The 22684-nt window shown below is 42.4% G+C and overlaps 1 protein-coding gene across 5 annotated transcripts in view; it reads left to right on the top strand.

The window, feature by feature from the left end:
• Positions 1-22684, top strand: part of geminin (geminin DNA replication inhibitor) — a 94993-nt gene that overhangs the window by 63712 nt on the left and 8597 nt on the right. For all 5 annotated transcript variants that reach the window (XM_070084681.1, XM_070084680.1, XM_053776381.2 and 2 more), the window contains one exon: positions 13487-13698. In XM_070084681.1, coding sequence (XP_069940782.1) covers positions 13487-13698 — 212 coding nt within the window. The remainder of the gene's footprint in view (positions 1-13486; positions 13699-22684) is intronic.

The raw sequence follows: 22684 nt of genomic DNA, 5'->3' as shown, positions 1-22684 counted from the left end.
CTCTGCGCTGTTTACAAATCGGCGATTTCGCCCACTTTGGGCCCTATTTTCGGCTAATTCCATTGTTCCAGTCGCCCAAACTCATAGCTATTTCTTTAGAACTCCATTTTTTTCTATCGATTGAGTACAAGAAACTGCCCATTTACCGATTTCAACTACCTAATAATGTGGTCAGAAATTTGCAATTTGGCCAATTTCACAAAAACTAAAAAAATATGACAATTTCAAAATAAGGTCCAGAATGAACAATGCAGACATTTCTGGCTCTAAAATAATAATTTTTGTTCATCAGTCATGTCTCCAGGCCCCTCTGATATTACTCTTGCTTTCTATTTTGAATTTTTATTCAGACAAAAAATAGAAGACTTACTATTATGCAGACTACTGCAATACTGTAATAATTGTATAAATAACATCAACCCATTCATGACTGCATATTAGAATGGCTAGTTGGACATTTATTGGACAATGGCATCATTTGTTTACTTTTGAACATTGGCAAAAATCAAACATTTCCCCTACTTTGAGCTCCATTTCTAGGTTCTTTTTATAGTAAAATCAATCAAAATCACCTCTATTTCTATAATATGTTTTCCATTCTATCAAATGAGACCAAGAAAATGAGAACAACCATAAATACTATACAAAAATAGACCACAAAGTCGGCATTTTAATTAAAAAAAAAACGGTCGGGTTTTTTTTTCTCATTATGCACTGCATGCTCCAGGATTTTTTTTATATGGTGCACACTGACCACACAGACCCATTCTCTCACATGTGGGCCTACCAACTTTCTCCTGCTTGATTTGAAGCCGCTAGAATTTGAGTATATATACGTCAAACACGGTACCTCGTAAGACGTATATATACGGCCGCGACAGTCAAAGGGTTAAGCTTAGAGATAGTAGTTAGCTTACTGTAGCGATTATATGTCCCATACATTAACCCTTTGAGGGTCCAAGCCGTACATCTATGCATTGTCCACAGGGTCCAAACCGTAGATCAGCTCCATGAGCTCAGCTCACTCAAATAAGCTGTGATTGGTAAATTTCAGCCTAGATATGAGAGAATGCATCTATGTGGTAAGTGTGCACCATATAAAGTAAATCCTGAAGCACACAGTTTACCTGGAGAGAGTTCCGGGGATCAGTGCCCCTGTGGCCCGGTCTGTGACCAGTGCATGATGAGAAAAAAAACTGCGACTGTTTTTGGATTAAAAGAGCAACTTTGCGGTGTATTTTCATGTGGTTTTTATGGTTGTATTCGTGGTTTCTTGGTCTCATTTGATAGACTGGAAGATACATTACAGAAACAGAGATAATTTCGACTGGTTTTAGTGCCAAAAATAGCTTGTAGTTGAGCTCAAAGTAGTGGAAATGTTTGATTTTTGCTGATTTTCAAGGGTAAAGAAATCAAATCATGCGTCCAATACACATCAACTGGTTGGTCTAATACAGTGGACCCTCAAGTTTCGGCGGCATCGACTTTTGTAAAATCTGACTTTGGGCAAAATTTGGCCTTGCGGTTTGTGATTAGACTTGTGATTCGGCGACCGTCCGGTACCCGTCCGCCCGTCACCGCGCACACAAAGCCAGTCTCCCACGCCATTCACGCTCAGTGTGCCATTGTTTACTAATACATGACCATCACCCCGCGGGTTCATGCGTAATAATTCATTATTTTTTGTGATTGCAACTGCTAAATAAGTCACCATGGGCCCAAGGAAAGCTAGTGCAAGACCTGTGGTAAAGAAAATGAGGAACACAATCGAATTAAAGAAGGAAATCATTGAAAAATATGAGTGGAGTGCGTGTTAGAGCTTGCCAGGATGTATGGCAAACCCCATTCAACCATCACTTCGATCGTGGCGAAAGGAAAAGAAATGAAGTGTGCTGTTGTTGCAGAAGGGGTAGATATGCTGACAAAAAGGAGATGACAAATCCTTGAAGTGGAGAGGTTATGTTGGTGTGGATTACCGAAAAACAGATTAAGGACATTTGTGCAAAGTGGACTGAAGTGCAAACATTTATGGATGAACTTCACCCTAACAAAGCTGTTGCAGGCCGTATTGGCAACACGTACAATGACAGTGTTGTGTCCCACTTCAGACAAATCTTAAAGAAACGCCAGAAACAGAGCTCTCTGGACAGATATTTTGTGCGACAGGGTTCAAAACTACAGTTAGAAAACATCTTATCTCCCTGATCCACCCCGACAACTAACTACATGATAACCACCTGGTGATTCAAAATTAGTCACTCACCCACTGACTATAAACCCAGAAATACTAATCTTAATCTTAAAATAATAAATCCTAACTAGTCATAAGTTTGCCTATGATACTCAAATATAGACACCTTGTATTGTGCCAAAACAAAAGCATTCACATTGCTAAATTCACAAATTATGATGTAGTCACTTAGCCTTAATACTATAATCTGTAAGGATTTCATGTTAAGAATTAATCTAAGTCTGCTCGAAATGCCTAGCCATGCTAGGTGTCCTAGTGGCCCCCTCTGTAATTAGTATTTTATAACATGTAAACCACAAAATACCCAAAACCTGTAAACCTCACACTGTAACCATTATAGAGAATAAACTTGAATTGAATAAAATAGAAATAATACTAACGAAAGAGCTAAGAATCTGGTGGATTGGAATAATGTAATTGGCCTAAAATAGGAGTCATTGGGCAAAATCGCAGATGTGTAAATATCGCTGACATAGTAAAATTCACGGTAGTGTAATTTCATCAGTTTTCCACCAAATTTTGTACTTTTTGTTTTATTACCTTAATAAAAAGGTTCTGTACCATTTCATATATATTTTGTTAAATTCTTGGACCCTGTGGACAATACATAGATCTACAGCTTGGACCCTTGAAGGGTTAATTATGCTTAGGCACCAAGGCCTGGCAGTTTGAGTGCTGGCAAGCTGAGCCAACAGCGAGTAGTGCAGAAAAAAAAAAAAAAATTATCACACTCTTTGAAAATTTTAAGGAGCAATATTGCGAGTCAAGTTGAATCTTGACAAAATTCCACAACCAAGGCCAGCTTGGTTTTTGAGCATTTTGCTCCTGCCTTTCACAATTGCTGGACCATTACACCATGGTCTTGGAGCCACTGGAAGACGAGCATGTGTGTAATTTACAAATGATTGCACAAGTCTTCATCAAATGCAGTAATGGTACATTTAGGAGTGAGGCAAAATGTTTGCATATACCGATATGTACTCAGATTTAAGTCAATACCAATAATTATGTACTCTTCAGTTTATGTTAACCGTGTTCAATATACAGTGGTCCCTCAATAATCGTCCGGCCTGAAAGTCGTCCATTTCGGAAATAGTCCCGTTATTTCGTCTAAACATTGGCTCTCAAATGGTCCGTTAACTCGCTAATCGTCCTTCGTCCAGGACGCGTACTCACGCTCTGAGCCGCCTGGGCCTGCCTTCCCAGCCAGTGTGCCATTGTTTACCAGTGAGCGATGGTCCCCTCACTTGCTCCTACAAAATATTTCATAATATTCCATTGATTTTAGTGCTTGCAAGTGCTAAATAAGCTACCATGGCTCCAAAGAAAGATTCTAGTGCCAGCCCTTTGGTAAAGAATGTGAGAAACGCATATAATTTATGAAAAAGTTTGTAGAAAAATACAAAGGTGGTGGTGGTAGAGTGGAAGCAGTTGTGATAGTGGTTGATGGTGGTAGAAGGTAGTAGTGATGGTGGTAACAGTTGTAATAGTGGTAGAAGGTGGTAGTGATGGTGGTAGAGGGTTTCTTCTTTAGTGATTCAGCGATTCTACCAACTCCTCCAATGTTGTTGGAGTTACATAGGGCTACAGAAAACACCGCCGCCTCAGCTGCTGCTTCACCACCATTATGGACGGCTTACTCTCAGTGGCCCTATATACCCAACAACAACACAACACCTCTCATGACACACATAATCACTTTATTTTATTCATTCTATAGTATATTCCATGTTTCTATGTTATTAATATTGTTTATTATGTCATATTAGTTGAATTGTGATAGATAAATAAGCCGTAGAGTTGATATTAGTGTCATATTCTCCAACAATAAACTTGCCATCCCTCCCTCACACAAACAATTCTCCAATAAGAACAGAAGAAAGGAGGAACACTGCAGTAGGCCTGTTGGCCCATACTAGGCAGGTCCTTTACAATCCTTCCCACTAAGAACATAACAATGGAAGAACACTGCAGTTCTACTGGCCCATACAAGGCAGGTCCTTATCAAAATGACCTCTACCCAAAGCTACCCAAGAATTTACTCCCGTATCCAATGACACAAATCAAACTCAGCCCCTCCCACTCATATATTTGTCCAATCTCTTCTTAAAGCTACCCAAGGTCCTAGCCTCGATCACCCTACTGGCAAGTGTGGTGTTAAATAAGAACATAAGAACTTGAGAAAGTAGGAACACTGCAACAGGCCTGCTGGCCCATACTAGGCTGGTCCTTCACAAATCGAACCCATTAACAGAACAAATGCTACCCAAGCAATAAGCTCAGGTGCAAGTCCGACTCAAATCCAACCCCTCTCTCGTGTATTTTTTTTTTTTTTTTTTTTTTTAACACGCAGGCCAGTTCCCACCAAGGCAGGGTGGCCCGAAAAAGAAAAACTTTCACCATCATTCACTCCATCACTGTCTTGCCAGAAGGGTGCTTTACACTACAGTTTTTAAACTGCAAAATTAACACCCCTCCTTCAGAGTGCAGGTACTGTACTTCCCATCTCCAGGACTCGAGTCCGGCCTGCCGGTTTCCCTGAATTCCTTCATAAATGTTACTTTGCTCACACTCCAACAGCACGTCAAGTATTAAAAACCATTTGTCTCCATTAACTCCTATCAAACACGCTCACGCATGCCTGCTGGAAGTCCAAGCCCCTTGCACAGAAAACCTCCTTCACCCCCTCCCTCCAACCTTTCCTAGGCTGACCCCTACCCTGCCTTCCTTCCACTACAGACTGATACACTCTTGAAGTCATTCTGTTTCGCTCCATTCTCTCTACATGTCCGAACCACCTCAACAACCCTTCCTCAGCCCTCTGGACAACAGTTTTGGTAATCCCGCACCTCCTCCTAACTTCCAAACTACGAATTCTCTGCATTATATTCACACCACACATTGCCCTCAGACATGACATCTCCACTGCCTCCAGCCTTCTCCTCGCTGCAACATTCATCACCCATGCTTCACACCCATATAAAAGCGTTGGTAAAACTATACTCTCATACATTCCCCTCTTTTCCTCCAAGGACAAAGTTCTTTGTCTCCGCAGACTCCTAAGTGCACCGCTCACCCTTTTCCCCTCATCAATTCTATGATTCACCTCATCTTTCATAGACCCATCCGCTGACACGTCCACTCCCAAATATCTGAATACATTCACTTCCTCCACCATACTGTCTCCCTCCAATCTGATATCCAATCTTTCATCACCTAATCTTTTTGTTATCTTCATAACCTTACTCTTTCCTGTATTCACTTTTAATTTTCTTCTTTTGCATACCCTACCAAATTCATCCACCAACTTCTGCAACTTCTCTTCAGAATCTCCCAAGAGCACAGCATCATCAGCAAAGAGCAACTGTGACAACTCCCAGTTTGTGTTATTCTTTATCTTTTAACTCCACGCCTCTTGCCAAGACCTTCGCATTTACTTCTCTTACAACCCCATCTATAAATATATTAAACATCCACGGTGACATCACACATCCTTGTCTAAGGCCTACTTTTACTGGGAAATAGTCTCCCTCTTTCTTCTTCTTTTTTAGTAAAATGTCTACAGGACAATGGGTTACTAGCCCATCGCTCCCGGCATTTTAGTCGCCTCGTACGACATGCATGGCTTAGGGAGGAAAGATTCTTTTCCATTTCCCCATGGACAATAGAAGAAATAAATTAGAACAAGAGCTATTTAGAAAAAAAGAGAAAAACCTAGATGTATGTGTGTATATATATATATATGCATGTGCGTGTCTGTGAAGTGTGACCAAAGTGTAAGTAGGAGTGGCAAGATATCCCTGTTATCTAGCGTGTTTATGAGACAGAAAGACGCCAGCAATCCTACCATCATGCCAAACAGTTACAGATTTCTGTTTCACAGTCATCTGGCAGGATGGTAGTACTTCCCTGGGTGGTTGCTGTCTACCAGCCTACTACCTTGTGTATTTATCCAACTTAATAGGTAGTAGGTTGGTAGACAGCAACCACCCAGGGAAGTACTACCGTCCTGCCAGATGACTGTGAAACAGAAACCTGTAACTGTTTTGCATGATGGTAGGATTGCTGGTGTCTTTCTGTCTCATAAACACGCTAGATAACAGGGATATCTTGCCACTCCTACTTACACTTAGGTCACACTTCACAGACACGCACATGCACATATATATACATACATCTAGGTTTTTCTCTTTAATAAATAGCTCTTGTTCTAATTTATTTCTTCTATTGTCCATGGGGAAGTGGAAAAGAATCTTTCCTCCGTAAGCCATGCGTGTCGTATGAGGCGACTAAAATGCCGGGAGCAATGGGCTAGTAACCCCTTCTCCTGTAGACATTTACTAAAAAAGAGAAGAAGAAAAACTTTATAAAACTGGGATGCTTGAATGTGCGTGGATATAGTGCGGATGACAAGAAACAGATGATTGCTGATGTTATGAATGAAAAAAAGTTGGATGTCCTGGCCCTAAGTGAAACAAAGCTGAAGGGGGTAGGGGAGTTTCGGTGGGGGGAAATAAATGGGATTAAATCTGGAGTATCTGAGAGAGTTAAAGCTAAGGAAGGGGTAGCAGTAATGTTGAAGGATCAATTATGGAAGGAGAAAAGAGAATATGAATGTGTAAATTCAAGGATTATGTGGATTAAAGTAAAGGTTGGATGCGAAAAGTGGGTCATAATAAGCGTGTGTGCACCTGGAGAAGAGAGGAATGTAGAGGAGAGAGATTTTGGGAGATGTTAAATGAATGTATAGGAACCTTTGAACCAAGTGAGAGAGTAATTGTGGTAGGGGACCTGAATGCTAAAGTAGGAGAAACTTTTAGAGAGGGTGTGGTAGGTAAGTTTGGGGTGCCAGGTGTAAATGAAAATGGGAGCCCTTTGATTGAACTTTGTATAGAAGGGGGTTTAGTTATAGGTAATACATATTTTAAGAAAAAGAGGATAAATAAGTATACAAGATATAATGTAGGGCGAAATGACATTAGTTTGTTGGATTATGTATTGGTAGATAAAAGACTGTTGAGTAGACTTCAGGATGTACATGTTTATAGAGGGGCCACAGATATATCAGATCACTTTCTAGTTGTAGCTACACTGAGAGTAAAGGGTAGATGGGATACAAGGAGAATAGAAGCATCAGGGAAGAGAGAGGTGAAGGTTTATAAACTAAAAGAGGAGGCAGTAAAGGTAAGATATAAACAGCTATTGGAGGATAGATGGGCTAATGAGAGCATAGGCAATGGGGTCGAAGAGGTATGGGGTAGGTTTAAAAATAGTGTTGGAGTGTTCAGCAGAAGTTTGTGGTTACAGGAAGGTGGGTGCAGGAGGGAAGAGGAGCGATTGGTGGAATAATGATGTAAAGAGAGTAGTAAGGGAGAAAAAGTTGGCATATGAGAAGTTTTTACAAAGTAGAAGTGATGCAAGGAGGGAAGAGTACAGTGGACCCCCGCATAGCGACTTTAATCCGTGCAAGAGGGCTGATTGTTATGCGAAATGTTCGGTATGCGAATGAATTTTCCCCATAAGAAATAATGGAAATCAAATTAATCCGTGCAAGACACCCAAAAGTATGAAAAAAAAAATTTTACCACATGAAATATACATTTTCCTACACACAAAGAGAAGGATACATGCACAATATATATTGTGCATGTACTACTCTACTAAATGAAGAATAAATGACACTTACCTTTATTGAAGATGCAGCAATGACTGATGAGACACTGTGTCCTGGGAGTGCCTTTTCCTCCTGAGTACTGTAGGTCCTGTTTGGCATTTTCTTCCAGAACAGGCCTTATCACACTGTGTATGCCACTACGATTCTTAAATCTCTCAAACCAACCTTTGCTGGCTTTAAATTCACCAATATGAGCACTAGTTCCAGGCATTTTTCCCTGTTCACCTGGGTGTTAGTCGACTGGTGTGGGTTGCATCCTGGGAGACAAGATTAAGGACCCCAATGGAAATAAGTTAGAAAGTCTTCGATGACACTGACTTTTTTGGGTTATCCTGGGTGGCAAATCCTCTGGGGTTAATTGTTTCTTGGTATTCTCAATAAGCCACACCAACAACAGTGCTACAGCAGCAGCAGCAGCTGACGGTGGTACAGCAGCAACAGACGGTGCTACAGCAGCAGCAGACGGTGCTACAGCAGCAGCAGACGGTGCTACAGCAGCAGCAGACGGTGCTACAGCAGCAGCAGACGGTGCTACAGCAGCAGCAGACGGTGCTACAGCAGCAGCAGACGGTGCTACAGCAGCAGCAGACGGTGCTACAGCAGCAGCAGACGGTGCTACAGCAGCAGCAGACGGTGCTACAGCAGCAGCAGACGGTGCTACAGCAGCAGCAGACGGTGCTACAGCAGCAGCAGACGGTGCTACAGCAGCAGCAGACGGTGCTACAGCAGCAGCAGACGGTGCTACAGCAGCAGCACACGGTGCTACAGCAGCAGCACACGGTGCTACAGCAGCAGCACACGGTGCTACAGCAGCAGCACACGGTGCTACAGCAGCAGCAGACGGTGCTACAGCAGCAGCAGACGGTGCTACAGCAGCAGCAGCAGCTGACGGTGGTACAGCAGCAGCAGCAGCTGACGGTGGTACAGCAGCAGCAGCAGCTGACGGTGGTACAGCAGCAGCAGCAGCAGCTGACGGTGGTACAGCAGCAGCAGCAGCAGCTGACGGTGGTACAGCAGCAGCAGCAGCAGCTGACGGTGGTACAGCAGCAGCAGCAGCAGCTGACGGTGGTACAGCAGCAGCAGCAGCTGATGGTGGTACAGCAGCAGCAGCAGCTGTACCACCAATAGTAGCGATGGTTGATTGGGGTTTATTATGCAACCTGGCCAGCTCGGAGACACGCACTCCACTTTCATACTTATCAATGATCTTTTTCTTCATCTCTATAGTAATTCTCACCCTTTTTTCTGTAGGGTTGGCACTAGAAGCTTTCTTGGGGCCCATGGTCACTTATTTTCCAGAAAAAATCACCAAAAACACTAATAATACGAAATGTTCCGATTGTATGCTTGGATGTTACCGCGGAGGCTGGCTGGTAAACAATGCCACCGGCGGAACATGCGAGTGTGGCTCAGGCCGCACATTGGACGCGTCTCGGACGAAGAGCGGTGAGCGGGTTTTTGGGCGGTATGCGAGGCAAAATTTTTGCGAAAAAAGCGAGCGGTATGCGGATTGTACGGTATGCGATGCGTGCGGTATGCGGGGGTCCACTGTATACGGAGAAAAGGAGAGAGGTTAAGAGAGTGATGAAGCAATATAAAAAGAGAGCAAATGAGAGAGTGGGTGAGATGTTACCAACAAATTTCGTTGAAAATAAGAAAAAGTTTTGGAGTGAGATTAACAAGTTAAGGAAGCCTAGAGAACAAATGGATTTGTCAGTTAAAAATAGGAGAGGAGAGTTATTAAATGGAGAGTTAGAGGTATTGGGAGGATGGAGGGAATATTTTGAGGAATTGTTAAATGTTGATGAAGATAGGGAAGCTGTGATTTCGTGTATAGGGCAAGGAGGAATAACATCTTGTAGGAGTGAGGAAGAGCCAGTTGTGAATGTGGGGGAAGTTCATGAGGCAGTAGGTAAAATGAAAGGGGGTAAGGCAGCTGGGATTGATGGGATAAAGATGGAAATGTTAAAAGCAGGTGGGGATATAGTTTTGGAGTGGTTGGTGCAATTATTTAATAAATGTATGGAAGAAGGTAAGGTACCTAGGGATTGGCAGAGAGCATGCATAGTTCCTTTGTATAAAGGCAAAGGGGACAAAAGAGAGTGCAAAAATTATAGGGGGATAAGTTGTTGAGTATACCTGGTAAAGTGTATGGTAGAGTTATTATTGAAAGAATTAAGAGTAAGACGGAGAATAGGATAGCAGATGAACAAGGAGGCTTTAGGAAAGGTAGGGGGTGTGTGGACCAGGTGTTTACAGTGAAACATAAGTGAACAGTATTTAGATAAGGCTAAAGAGGTCTTTGTGGCATTTATGGATTTGGAAAAGGCGTATGACAGGGTGGATAGGGGCAATGTGGCAGATGTTGCAGGTGTATGGTGTAGAAGGTAGGTTACTGAAAGCAGTAAAGAGTTTTTACGAGGATAGTGAGGCTCAAGTTAGAGTATGTAGGAAAGAGGGAAATTATTTCCCAGTAAAAGTAGGCCTTAGACAAGGATGTGTGATGTCACCGTGGTTGTTTAATATATTTATAGATGGGGTTGTAAGAGAAGTAAATGCGAGGGTCTTGGCAAGAGTCGTGGAGTTAAAAGATAAAGAATCACACAAAGTGGGAGTTGTCACAGTTGCTCTTTGCTGATGACACTGTGCTCTTGGGAGATTCTGAAGAGAAGTTGCAGAGATTGGTGGATGAATTTGGTAGGGTATGCAAAAGAAGAAAATTAAAAGTGAATACAGGAAAGAGTAAGGTTATGAGGATAACAAAAAGATTAGGTGATGAAAGATTGGATATCAGATTGGAGGGAAAGAGTATGGAGGAGGTGAATGTATTCAGATATTTGGGAGTGGACGTGTCAGCGGATGGGTCTATGAAAGATGAGGTGAATCATAGAATTGATGAGGGGAAAAGGGTGAGTGGTGCACTTAGGAGTCTGTGGAGACGAAGAACTTTGTCCTTGGAGGCAAAGAGGGGAATGTATGAGAGTATAGTTTTACCAACGCTCTTACATGGGTGTGAAGCATGGGTGATGAATGTTGCAGCGAGGAGAAGGCTGGAGGCAGTGGAGATGTCATGTCTGAGGGCAATGTGTGGTGTGAATATAATGCAGAGAATTCGTAGTTTGGAAGTTAGGAGGAGGTGCGGGATTACCAAAACTGTTGTCCAGAGGGCTGAGGAAGGGTTGTTGAGGTGGTTCGGACATGTAGAGAGAATGGAGCGAAACAGAATGACTTCCAGAGTGTATCAGTCTGTAGTGGAAGGAAGGCGGGGTAGGGGTCGGCCTAGGAAAGGTTGGAGGGAGGGGGTAAAGGAGGTTTTGTGTGCGAGGGGCTTGGACTTCAAGCAGGCATGCGTGAGCGTGTTTGATAGGAGTGAATGGAGACAAATGGTTTTTAATACTTGACGTGCTGTTGGAGTGTGAGCAAAGTAACATTTATGAAGGGTTTCAGGGAAACTGGCAGGCCGGACTTGAGTCCTGGAGATGGGAAGTACAGTGCCTGCACTCTGAAGGAGGGGTGTTAATGTTGCAGTTTAAAAACTGTAGTGTAAAGCACCCTTCTGGCAAGACAGTGATGGAGTGAATGATGGTGAAAGTTTTTCTTTTTCGGGCCACCCTGCCTTGGTGGGAATCGGCCAGTGTGATAATAAAAAAAAAATTAAATTTGAAGCTACCCAATGTTTTAGCTTCGATCACCCTACTAGGCAGACCGTTCCACTCATCAACTACCCCTATTACCAGTGTTCATTTATACATTTTATTAGTGCTTTACATTTATTTGGCATTTTTTTCTGCATATAAATCTATATTTATGCTAGGGAAGTGACCCCTGAAGTGACCTAGAGTCCTTATGAAGGGGGATTCCCCTTCCAAACAATAACCTCTCTTCCCTCTCTCCTCCTCCCTGTCTTCCATTCATCAACAAAGGTATTGTCATGTTGAATGTTCATTCTTTTGTGCATGTAAATCTATCTTTTAGGTAAAAAAAAAAATTGATATTTCTGGGTGTATGGAATGAATTAATTGGATTTGCATTATTTCTTATGGGGAAAATTGATTCGAAAATCGTTTATTTCGATAATAGTCCCACTTCCAGGAACGGATTAAGGACGATAATTGAGGGACCACTGTACGTGTATATAAGGAAATGCCTTCTGCTGAATTAGAATTAAATAAGCTAGGAAGGTTAAACATTACTAACTTAATTTCTCCAAGATGCCAATGTAATTACTAGTTACTAATTATAGGCACTCCCGTGAGGCTTGCAAATTGAAAAAAGAAAACACGTATAAAATTTCTGAATCTTGCTACGTGTTTAGTAATCTGATACAAACAGGATTCATTTGTAAAAATCTGACAAATTTCCGGTTACATTAACAGTGAAACTAAAATCTAACACATTATACTGTTTATTTAAAACTTTAACCCTCTCACTGTCCACATTCCCCTTCCCCCAGATTAAAAACCTCATTTTTTTTTCTCACTACTATTTTAGAAGATTATTTTTCTAAAGATAATGACACCAGGACTGCAAAATTTGATATACAGTAGACCATTACTTAACACAGGTTTATTTTGCACACTTTGGTTATAGCACTATTGAAGAATTGTGGCAGTTTTATACAACACTTTGTAAAACTAACTTAACACGGTTCAGTTTGTGGGAGGGGAAAAAATTTGGAGCGTCGCCCATGGGATACTTCTGGCTGTGGGTTAGACCATCGAGTCAACTGGGGGGGGGACCACCATCCCCTGCCAACCCCACCCCCACCATCCTTGTCCCAGTCTTGAGTTCGTGTGTGTGTAGGACCATTCTCTGCTAGGGACTAGCTGTATTTATTTTTGTTTGTGGACTGAGTTTAGACCTTGTAATTACCATATATTGTATCTGCCAAGCAGTCATGACACCCGGTAGGCATACCAGTGTTGCTGAAAGTGGCAAGAATAGGTATAAGCATTTAAGTCTTAGACTTTACAAAGAAAATAGAGATATTAGACAAAAGATAGCCTGTGGCCATAATGAAGCATCACTTTGGCACATATAAAGAATGAGGTAATTATAAGTTTGTGATTTACTGACTGGCTGGACTTGCTCGACTTGGCTGGACTTGCTCGACTGGACTTGACATGACTTTTGCTTGCTACACTCCCTGCCTCCCTTCCACACTCCATTTTCCTGCTACACTCCCTGCCTGCGAAATGTTTGGATGAACGAGCAGAAGCTTCCTCACATGCCCAGAGAGACCCTGACTCATGAGATGTGCGAGCGGCTGTGGCTGCTGGGTGGACGGGTACAATACGGCCGATAAGCAAAATAATGGCCGATAAGCAGAACAGCTGATAACCGAGGGTCCACTGTAGCAGGATGTACCTCAAATCTTGCATGTTTGAGACAAAAACGCACCAGCAATCCTACCCTTATGTAAAACAATTACAGGTTTCCATTTTACACTTGCTAGGCAGGATGGTAGTACCTCCCTGGGCAGTTGCTGTCTACCAACCTACTACCTCCCACAGAATTGATTTACCTTCATCAAATAATGTATGTATATAATTTCTTTGCAGCAGTGAGAATTGTGATATTACAAAGACAAAGCGCAAGGATAGAATTTATGAAGACCCTATACCACCTCTTGTCAAGAAGAAGACTACTTTTGTTGCAGTTGCTGTTCAGACAGACAAAATGCATCCCTCCATCAACATAGTGCCAGACGAGTCAAAAGTAGAAGTGCCCAATATCTCAAAAGTTGACAAAACTATTAACATGTTAACATGTGGTAAGTAGTCTTTTCTTCCTTTTATCTCATCCTTTCTTCCTTTTATCTCGTCCTCTCTTCCTTCCTTCCTTTTATCTCATCCTTCATTCCTTCCTTTTATCGCATCCTTTCTTCCTTTTATTGCGTCCTTCCTTTTTTTTATCTCCTCCTTTTTTCCTTCCCATTCTCTTCCTTCCTTCTGGTATCCTGGCCATTGCTTTCGGTCACAAACTTGGGAAGAGAGGAGTCTCAGATTTTCCAGGGAGTCAGATATAGCTTACCGCCGGGCATGCTGAACAAGAACTACTGAAATGGCGTTCCCACAAAGCACTGCTGCCCCCCCCCTCTCTCTCTCTCTGTCTCTCTCTCTCTTTAAACAGGGTTTGACAAGATAAAGGATCCCTAGCTTTATTGACAAGCTATTTATAGGTTAAGGATTCCTAACTTTATTGGCAAGCTAAGAGCTGTTACCTACATCAGCTCATTTGAAAGAATTTTTATTGTTATGAGACATACAAGTAAGGAACAGGATGAAATTGGAGCCATCTGTGGGCCAGCATTTTCATTTGATCAACTGACTTTATCTCGTTGACATCATTATGCTGTACGAATGTGTTCCATACTCGAGTCATCCTGGGTATATATGATCTCAGATGGAGTGATGTTCTGGAGAAGGGTACAGCCAGAGTGAAGTTGCTGCTTTCTGCCAGTCTTGTGGCATAAAAGCTTTTTCACGCTGTCCTCGAAGTGGATCCAAGTGTGGTACTTTGACAATATTGGCCTTGTACATAACAGTAAGGCCACCCACATCCCTCCTATGTTGAAGGCTCTGCTGAAACGACAGATCTATCCAGGATGGGTCCAGGCGAGAGACGAGATGTCTTGCTCTGTTCTCTACTCTGTCAAGCAGTCGCAGATGAGAGGGGGGCAGGCAAACCAAGAAAGTGGAGCATACTCGAGGTTTGAGTGTACTTGTGCCTCGTACAGAATCTTGCAACCCCTACTGTCAAGTAGATGCGAGATACGGCGAAGTGCTGTAAGCTTCCTGGCTGCCTTGTTTGCAAGATTTACACCATGGTTCTTCATGGTTAGTTTGGAGTCAAATTTCACCCCAAGGATATCAACTTCTTCTCCAGGTGCCAACACCCTTCCATTCATCCTTACTACTGCACCAGCATTACCATCATGGTGCCTAGAGATGATCATCATCATTTGCGTTTTCTCAGGTGCAAATGTTACTTGCCATCTATTTCCCCAAGCTGATATACCTCTCAGCTGGTGATTGATGTAGCTTAGAGCAGCTGGCATTTCTTCCTTTGGATAAGTGAATGTCAGTGTACAGTCGTCTGCATATGCATGTGATTCTGGGATGAGATGAAGGTCGTTAAAGTAGACATTCCATAACAATGGTCCCAGCACGCATCTTTGTGGAACACTTGCCCCAATAGGATGTTTTGCTGATTCCGTTCCATTGAGAACTACACTTAGAGATCTACCATGAAGGTAATCACTGAGGAGACATAGTGTAGAGCCTGCAATTCCCAGTGCTTGAAGTTTTGCTAAGAGGCCCTGGTGCCACACCCGGTCGAAAGCGCCAGCAATGTCCAGTGCTACCACACAGCTGACTTTGGATTCATCCAGTGACTGGTGCCACTTAGTGGAGAGGTTTAACAACAGATAAGCAGCAGAGTAACCTTTCCTGAAGCCATATTGACGATCACAAAGTAGTGAGTGGTAGTCAAAAAACTCTGTCATTTGTCTTAAGATTATTGTCTCAAGGATCTTACCAGTGATTGACAGGAGTGACACTGGTCTGTAGTTGCTGATTTCTGCTCTGCTCTTCTTTTTGTGAACAGGGACTACATTTGCCTCTTTCCATAGAGAGGGCCATTTACACTGTACTAGGCAGTGCTGAAAGATGCCAGTTAGAGGTGCTGCTAGCTGGTCTGCACATCTCATCAATCTTGGGCTCAACTTGTCTGGGCCCACAGCCTTTTCTTGGTCAAGCAATTTAAGAAGGAAATGCACCTCCTGCCTTATTGTCACCACTGACAGTTTTGACACAGTTCTTGCAGCTAGCCAAGAAGGGTCCCTTGCTGGATCAGGAACTTGCATTTTGGTAGCAAAGTGTTCAGCAAAGAGGTCCGCCTTCTCTTGACTACTAGTAGAGGTGGTCCCATCCTGTTGATTTAGAGGTGGAATGAGTTCATCAGGCAGATAACCTTGACCAGGGACCACCAGGTTTTGGAGCCTACCCTACCTGATGCTAGCTTTCTTTTTGTGTCCACCTCCCATTTAGCAATGGCCCACTGTTGAACATCACCCATATGCCTACAGGCTTGCCTATGCAAGTTCCTGTTATAGGTGGTAGGATGTCTTATACCATCGCCATGCTTTGTACTTAGCAGTAGCAGCCTCTATACAACGAAAGCCAAACCAAGGCTGATCTGTAGGCTTCGTCACATATTGCCGGTGAGGAATGTGTTCTTGTTGTAGATTAAGGATGTGTCCAGTGAAAGCTTTCACTTGGTTGTCAACATCCCCTTGGAGAAGAGCATTCCAATCGGTGGTGGAGAGCTCAGAGCATAGGGCTGGCCAGTTACCGCTTTCCCATAGACAGGTTGTGCGTGTGGACTCCCCACCTCGTTCTGTTGGGATCTTAAGTGTCGTAAAAACAGCCTTGTGGTCAGACGATCCAACGTAGCTGAGGGGTTGACAAGTGACTATGCCTTCTGCCAGATCTATCTATATCTATCTCACTCACTCACTCTCTCTCACTCACTCTCTCTCACTCACTCTCACTCACTCACTCTCTCTCACTCACTCTCTCTCACTCACTCTCTCTCACTCTCACTCTCTCTCACTCTCACTCTCTCTCACTCTCACTCTCTCTCACTCTCTCTCACTCTCTCACTCACTCACTCACTCACTCACTCACTCACTCACTCACTCACTCACTCACTCACTCACTCACTCACTCACTCACTCACTCACTCTCTCACTCTCTCACTCACTCTCTCACTCTCTCACTCTCACTCTCTCACTCACTCTCTCTCTCACTCTCTCTCTCTCTCACTCTCTCACTCTCTCTCTCACTCTCTCTCTCTCTCTCTCTCTCTCTCTCTCTCTCTCTCTCTCTCTCTCTCTCTCTCTCTCTCTCTCTCTCTCTCTCTCACTCTCACACTCTCTCACTCTCTCACACTCTCTCACACACACGCGCGCACACACACACACACTATATTGAGAGCACTGGGCGAGAGAACAGATCTGTTTGGACAGTTAAGGGGTTAATGTAGGTAATGGAAGTTGGCAAGTTAGATGCATAATTTCAGGATGAGGATTGGATCTTGAGGGTTGGGCCTCTGCAGGAAGCAGGCCTGGGCTCAGGCACATGACTGGGTGAGGCAAGGGGACATCAGGTAGTAGTGCCACAAGAGCTGCCTCCCAAATCAGTTTCAGACCATGGCCAGGCTCTGTAAGTAGAAAAACTCTCAGAACTCATCAAAGATATAACCTAACTCATTCAGTTGCAGTCTTGCCAGAATTGCATGAACACTGCACCACATCTAGATATCCCTATAAACTGCACCATTATTTATTGTAGAATAGTTCAGAAATTGAAAGTTTATTGTAATAAAAGCATAAATAAAACTTAATTTGTTTGCAGTTAAACTTGATAGTGTTAGTTGGGTGCTAAATCCCTAGCAGATGCAAATATTCTGCTTTTGTAAACTTTTTTTTTTATCTAAACTTTAATATTAGTCATGTAAGAACAGACTTTCCACTTAATGTTTTACAAGCAATTTTTTGCTAATTTCAGTCAGGGATTGTAATAAAAATAAAAGGCAACATCTTACATGGGAGTACATTGTGAAAACATTATAAACAAAGCACGTACAATGAAATTTAAAATAGTAAAGTATGACCAAATTATCTTAGCTTTGTTGAACCACTTTGAAAACTTGTCGATGAACATTGAACATGCCTTGTATGAATGAATTAGGAAAATCTAGATGTTTCAAATATAATCAGACAATAGAAGGCAAACTTTTATGGAAATTGTAATACAGCCAGATGCTTCTCTGAATTTATAGACCATTAAAAAATGGAGGCAAAGAGAATGTACGAGACCAGTGGTATCAACACTCTTGTGTGGGTGTAAAGTATGGGTTGTCACTGTAGTAGTGAGGAGGAGGCTGGAGGCAGTGGAGATGTCATGTCTAAGGGCAGTGTGTGGTATAAATACAGTGGACCCTCAACCAATGGCATTAATCCATTCCAGAGGGCTTGCCATTGGTAGAATTAATTTTCCCCATAAGAAATAAAGGAAATCGAATTAATCCGTTCCTGACACCCCCAAAGTCTGAAAAAAAAAATTTACACGAAATATACATTTCATAAACAATAATTAAATGCCACTTAACTTTATTGTGGAGTTGTTGTTGAGTGATGTGCCAGCAGCAGGAGAAATTCAGAATTGTCAATTGCTTGGAAGGAGAATCCCCTTCCAGAAGAACTTCAGGTACCAAGTCCTTTGGTGGGGTTACCTCCCTCCTTGGTTTTTTTAATGCCAGTAGAACCAGCTTGAGTCACTGGATCCCTGTCACACAAAATAGCTGTCCAGAGAGCTCTGTTTTTCACGTGCCCTTAGGATTTCCCTAAAATGGGACACAAGAGTGTCATTGTACATGTTGCCGATGCGGCTTGCAACTTCAGTGACAGGATAAAATTCTTCAATAAATGCTTGCACCTTTGTAAACATTGAACACATTTCCCTAATCCTTGAAGTCATTTTCCTCCGTCTCTCTTCATCCTGCTCTGAAGAACATTCCTGAGATGTGATCTGTTGCTGTTGCTCCTGAAGCTCTTGCGGGTCTGCAGTGGTAAGTTCTTCCTCGTCGTTCTGCACCAACTCTTCCATATCCTCGCCACAAACCTCCAGCCCCAAGGACTTCCCCAATGACACAATAGCTTCCACTACTGGCATAGCCTCCTAAGGGTTAACCCCAAACCCTTCAACATCCCTCTGTTCTACACATTCTGGCCAGTTTCCTTCAAGCCGTACCTATAAGGTTTACACACCTGAGGATATTGAAGTGATCTTTCCAAAACTCTCTTAGGGTCAATTGAGTGTCTGAGGTCACTTCAAAGCACTTTTGAAACACTGCTTTTGTGTAGAGGTTTTTTGAAGATAGAAATGACCTGCTGGTCCATGGGCTGGAGGTCCGGAGCTGGGTGGTACGGTTAGTCATGTTCAGTTACAATACAGTTGCAGTATACACGTGCCCCCAGTGACCATGACTTCCTCACCCTGTTCGCATCGCTATTGGGCCGTGCGGACGTGCTGCGCAGTAGCTCCTGATTGAGTTGGCTTTTGCGCAGTGTTGACGTGTACTTAGCTCTGTGAAGACCTGTTTGCGCGATCTCTACGAATTGAAGCAAGATGCCCTCCATTGAGCAACTTTACCAACAGCTTAAAGAAGAATTGAGGATGGCGAAGGTGGAGATTCGGCAAATGACCGAGGAAAACAAGAAGATTCATAGTAGTCCTCCTGTTTTGAGTCCTCAGGTCAAGAAGGGAAACTGGTCAATGGCTGGACAGCAGGGAACGAAGTTGACGAATGGAAAGGTAGAAGCGATGAAGAAGAAAGAGACTGCCGTGGAAACATCTAATACATTCTCAGTGCTACCCGACAAATGTGAGTCGACTACTGGGAACAACACGACGAACGACACCAAGGAAGGTAAGAATATTGTTGTTGTTGGGGATAGCCAAGTTAGGTATATGGATAGGGCATTCTGCTTGAAGGACAGGAGTAGGAGACAGAGAGTTTGCTTTCCTGGGGCTGGGATGGAGGATATTGTTAGCCGTCTGGATGACGTCATGAGAGGTAATGGGAGCAATCCTATTATCTGTCTCAGTGCTGGAGGCAACGATGTTGGCAGACGTAGGAGTGAAGACCTGATTAGCAGGTATAGGTCAGCAATAGAAATAATTAGGGGGAAGGGTGGGAACCCTGTCATATCTGGTATTTTGCCAAGGAGAGGAGTTGGAAATGAATGGTTGTCCAGGGCAATTGGTGTCAATTGCTGGCTGGACAAATACTGTAAGGAAAATGCAGTAACATTCATTGACAACTGGGACCTTTTCTATGGCAGAAATGACATGTATGCCAGGGATGGGGTTCACTTATCTTGGTCTGGGGTGGTAGCACTGGCAACTGCAGTGGAGGGAGCAGTTAGGACTTTAAACTAGGAATAGTTAGTGGTATGGGTTTTGGCAGGAAAACAGTGAAGTCCCAGTGTAGTAATATTACGAGTTCTAGGGGAACTAGTAATAAGCAGAACGAGGTAGATATTGAAAAGCCAGGGACTTTGGGTGATAAGGACAGTAATAGGTTTAGTAGAAAAACAGAAATGAGCAGGAAGGGTAAAGAGAAAGGAGAGTCTTTCAAGGTTTATTATGCTAATTGCCGTAGTGCTAGGAATAAGATGGACGAGTTGAGATTAGTTGCTAGTGCAGGTAACATTGATGTATTTGCCTTAACTGAGACGTGGTTTAATTCAAAAAGTCGGGACATGCCTGCGGAATGTCATATTCAGGGTTTTAAATTGTTCCAAGTAGATAGAAGTATCGGGAAGGGGGGTCGGGTGGCGTTGTATGTCCGAGATCGCTTGAACTGTTGCATAAAAACGGGTATTAAGTCTGAAGTAACACATACAGAGTCTGTTTGAATAGAATTTTCAGAGGGGCATGAAAAACTGATTTTATGAGTGATATACCGTCCCCCAAACTTAGATAGGGACCAAGGGAGACTACTATGCGAGGAAATTGTTAAGGCCACAAGGCACGATAATGTAGTAATTTTAGGAGACTTTAACTTTAGTCATATTGATTGGAATTTCTCGACTGGGAATTTAGAATCATACGACTTCTTAGAAGTAGTTCAGGATTGTTTTTTGAAGCAGTTTGTGACAGAACCTACAAGGGGAAATAACCTGCTTGACTTAGTTATTGCAAACAATGAATCCCTTGTTAATAATTTAGAAATTTCAGAGGAACTGGGTGCTAGCGACCACAAATCAATTACATTTAGCATTGAATGGAAGTACGATAGTAGCGATAACTCAGTAACAGTCCCAGATTTTCGCTTAGTAGATGACGATGGGCTTAGAGAACACTTATCTGTTGACTGGGGTAACGAAGTGAGCTATCAATATGACAGTTTTCTGAACACTATACATGCTGCTCAGAGAACGTTTATCTCATATCATATAAAGAAATTAGATCAAATAGAAATGACCCAAAATGGATAATAGGCTCAAATATCTACTAGGGCATAAGAAAGGAATTTATAGGCGTATCAAAAGAGGTGAGGGTCATCTTATGAATCAGTATATTGACATTAAGAGGGACATTAAAAAGGGGATAAGAAAAGCTAAAAGGGACTATGAAATTAAAGTTGCTAGGGATTCTAAAACTAACCCAAAAAAATTTTTCCAGGTCTATAGAACAAAAGTTAGAGATAAGATAGGTCCCCTTAAAAATAACTATGGGCACCTTACTGACAAAGAGAATGAAATGTGCTCGATTTTTTATAATTATTTTCTCTCAGTTTTTACACAGGAAGACCCTAACAATATTCCAGTAATTAATTTTTATAGTGGGCTAGAAGAGGATAAATTATGTAACATCACAGTCACTAGTGAAATGGTTGCGAAGCAGATAGACAGACTGAAGCAAAATAAGTCGCCGGGTCCTGATGAGGTTTTTTCAAGGGTTCTTAAGGAATGCAAAATGGAACTCTATGAACCATTAACTAATATTTTTAATTTATGTCTTCAAACAGGTGTAGTGTCTGATATGTGGAAGATGGCTAATGTAATTCCTATTTTTAAAACGGGGGACAAGTCGTTACCGTCAAATTACCGCCCAATAAGCCTGACCTCAATTGTAGGCAAATTACTAGTCAATTATAGCTGAGATTATAAGAAGCCATCTCGATAAGCATAGCTTGATTAATGATACTCAGCATGGATTCACAAGAGGCCGGTCTTGTCTAACTAATTTATTAACTTTCTTCAGTAAAGCTTTTGAGGCTGTTGACCACGATAAAGAATTTGATATTTACTTAGATTTTAGTAAGGCTTTTGATAGAGTTCTGCACCATAGACTGTTAAAGAAAGTGGCAGCTCATGGCATTGGGGGAAAAGTGCTCTCGTGGATCGAGTCATGGCTCACTGACAGGAAGCAGAGAGTGTCCATAAATGGGGTTAAATCCGAGTGGGGATCTGTAACAAGTGGCGTTCCACAGGGATCAGTCTTGGGCCCGTTGTTTATAATATACAGTGGACCCCCGGTTAACGATATTTTTTCACTCCAGAAGTATGTTCAGGTGCCAGTACTGACCGAATTTGTTCCCATAAGAAATATTGTGAAGTAGATTAGTCCATTTCAGACCCCCAAACATACACGTACAAACGCACTTACATAAATACACTTGCATAATTGGTCACATTCGGAGGTAATCGTTATGCGGGGGTCCACTGTATATCAACGATCTTGATGAAGGAATTACTAGTGATATGAGCAAATTCGCCGATGACACAAAGATAGGTAGGATAATTGATTCAAACGTAGATGTTGTGGAACTTCAGGAGGATTTAAACAAACTATTCTTGGTCAGAAAAGTGGCAGATGCAGTTCAATGTAGATAAATGCAAGGTTCTGAAGCTCGGGAGTGCCCATAACCCTAGTACTTATAAGTTAAATGATGTAGAACTTCGCCATACAGATTGTGAAAAGGACTTGGGGGTTATGGTGAGCAGCAACCTTAAACCAAGACAGCAATGCCTAAGCGTACGTAATAAGGCAAATAGATTAATGGGATTTATATCAAGAAGTGTAAGCAACAAAAGTCCAGAGGTCATACTGCAGCTTTATACATCATTAGTAAGGCCTCACCTAGATTATGCAGCTCAGTTCTGGTCTCCGTATTACAGAATG

This window comes from Cherax quadricarinatus, chromosome 13, assembly GCF_038502225.1.
Source record: "Cherax quadricarinatus isolate ZL_2023a chromosome 13, ASM3850222v1, whole genome shotgun sequence".
In the NCBI taxonomy this organism is placed as follows: Eukaryota; Metazoa; Arthropoda; class Malacostraca; order Decapoda; family Parastacidae; genus Cherax; species Cherax quadricarinatus.
Note: the sequence above shows the minus strand (reverse complement) of the source record. Positions and strands in the feature narration are given on the sequence as shown.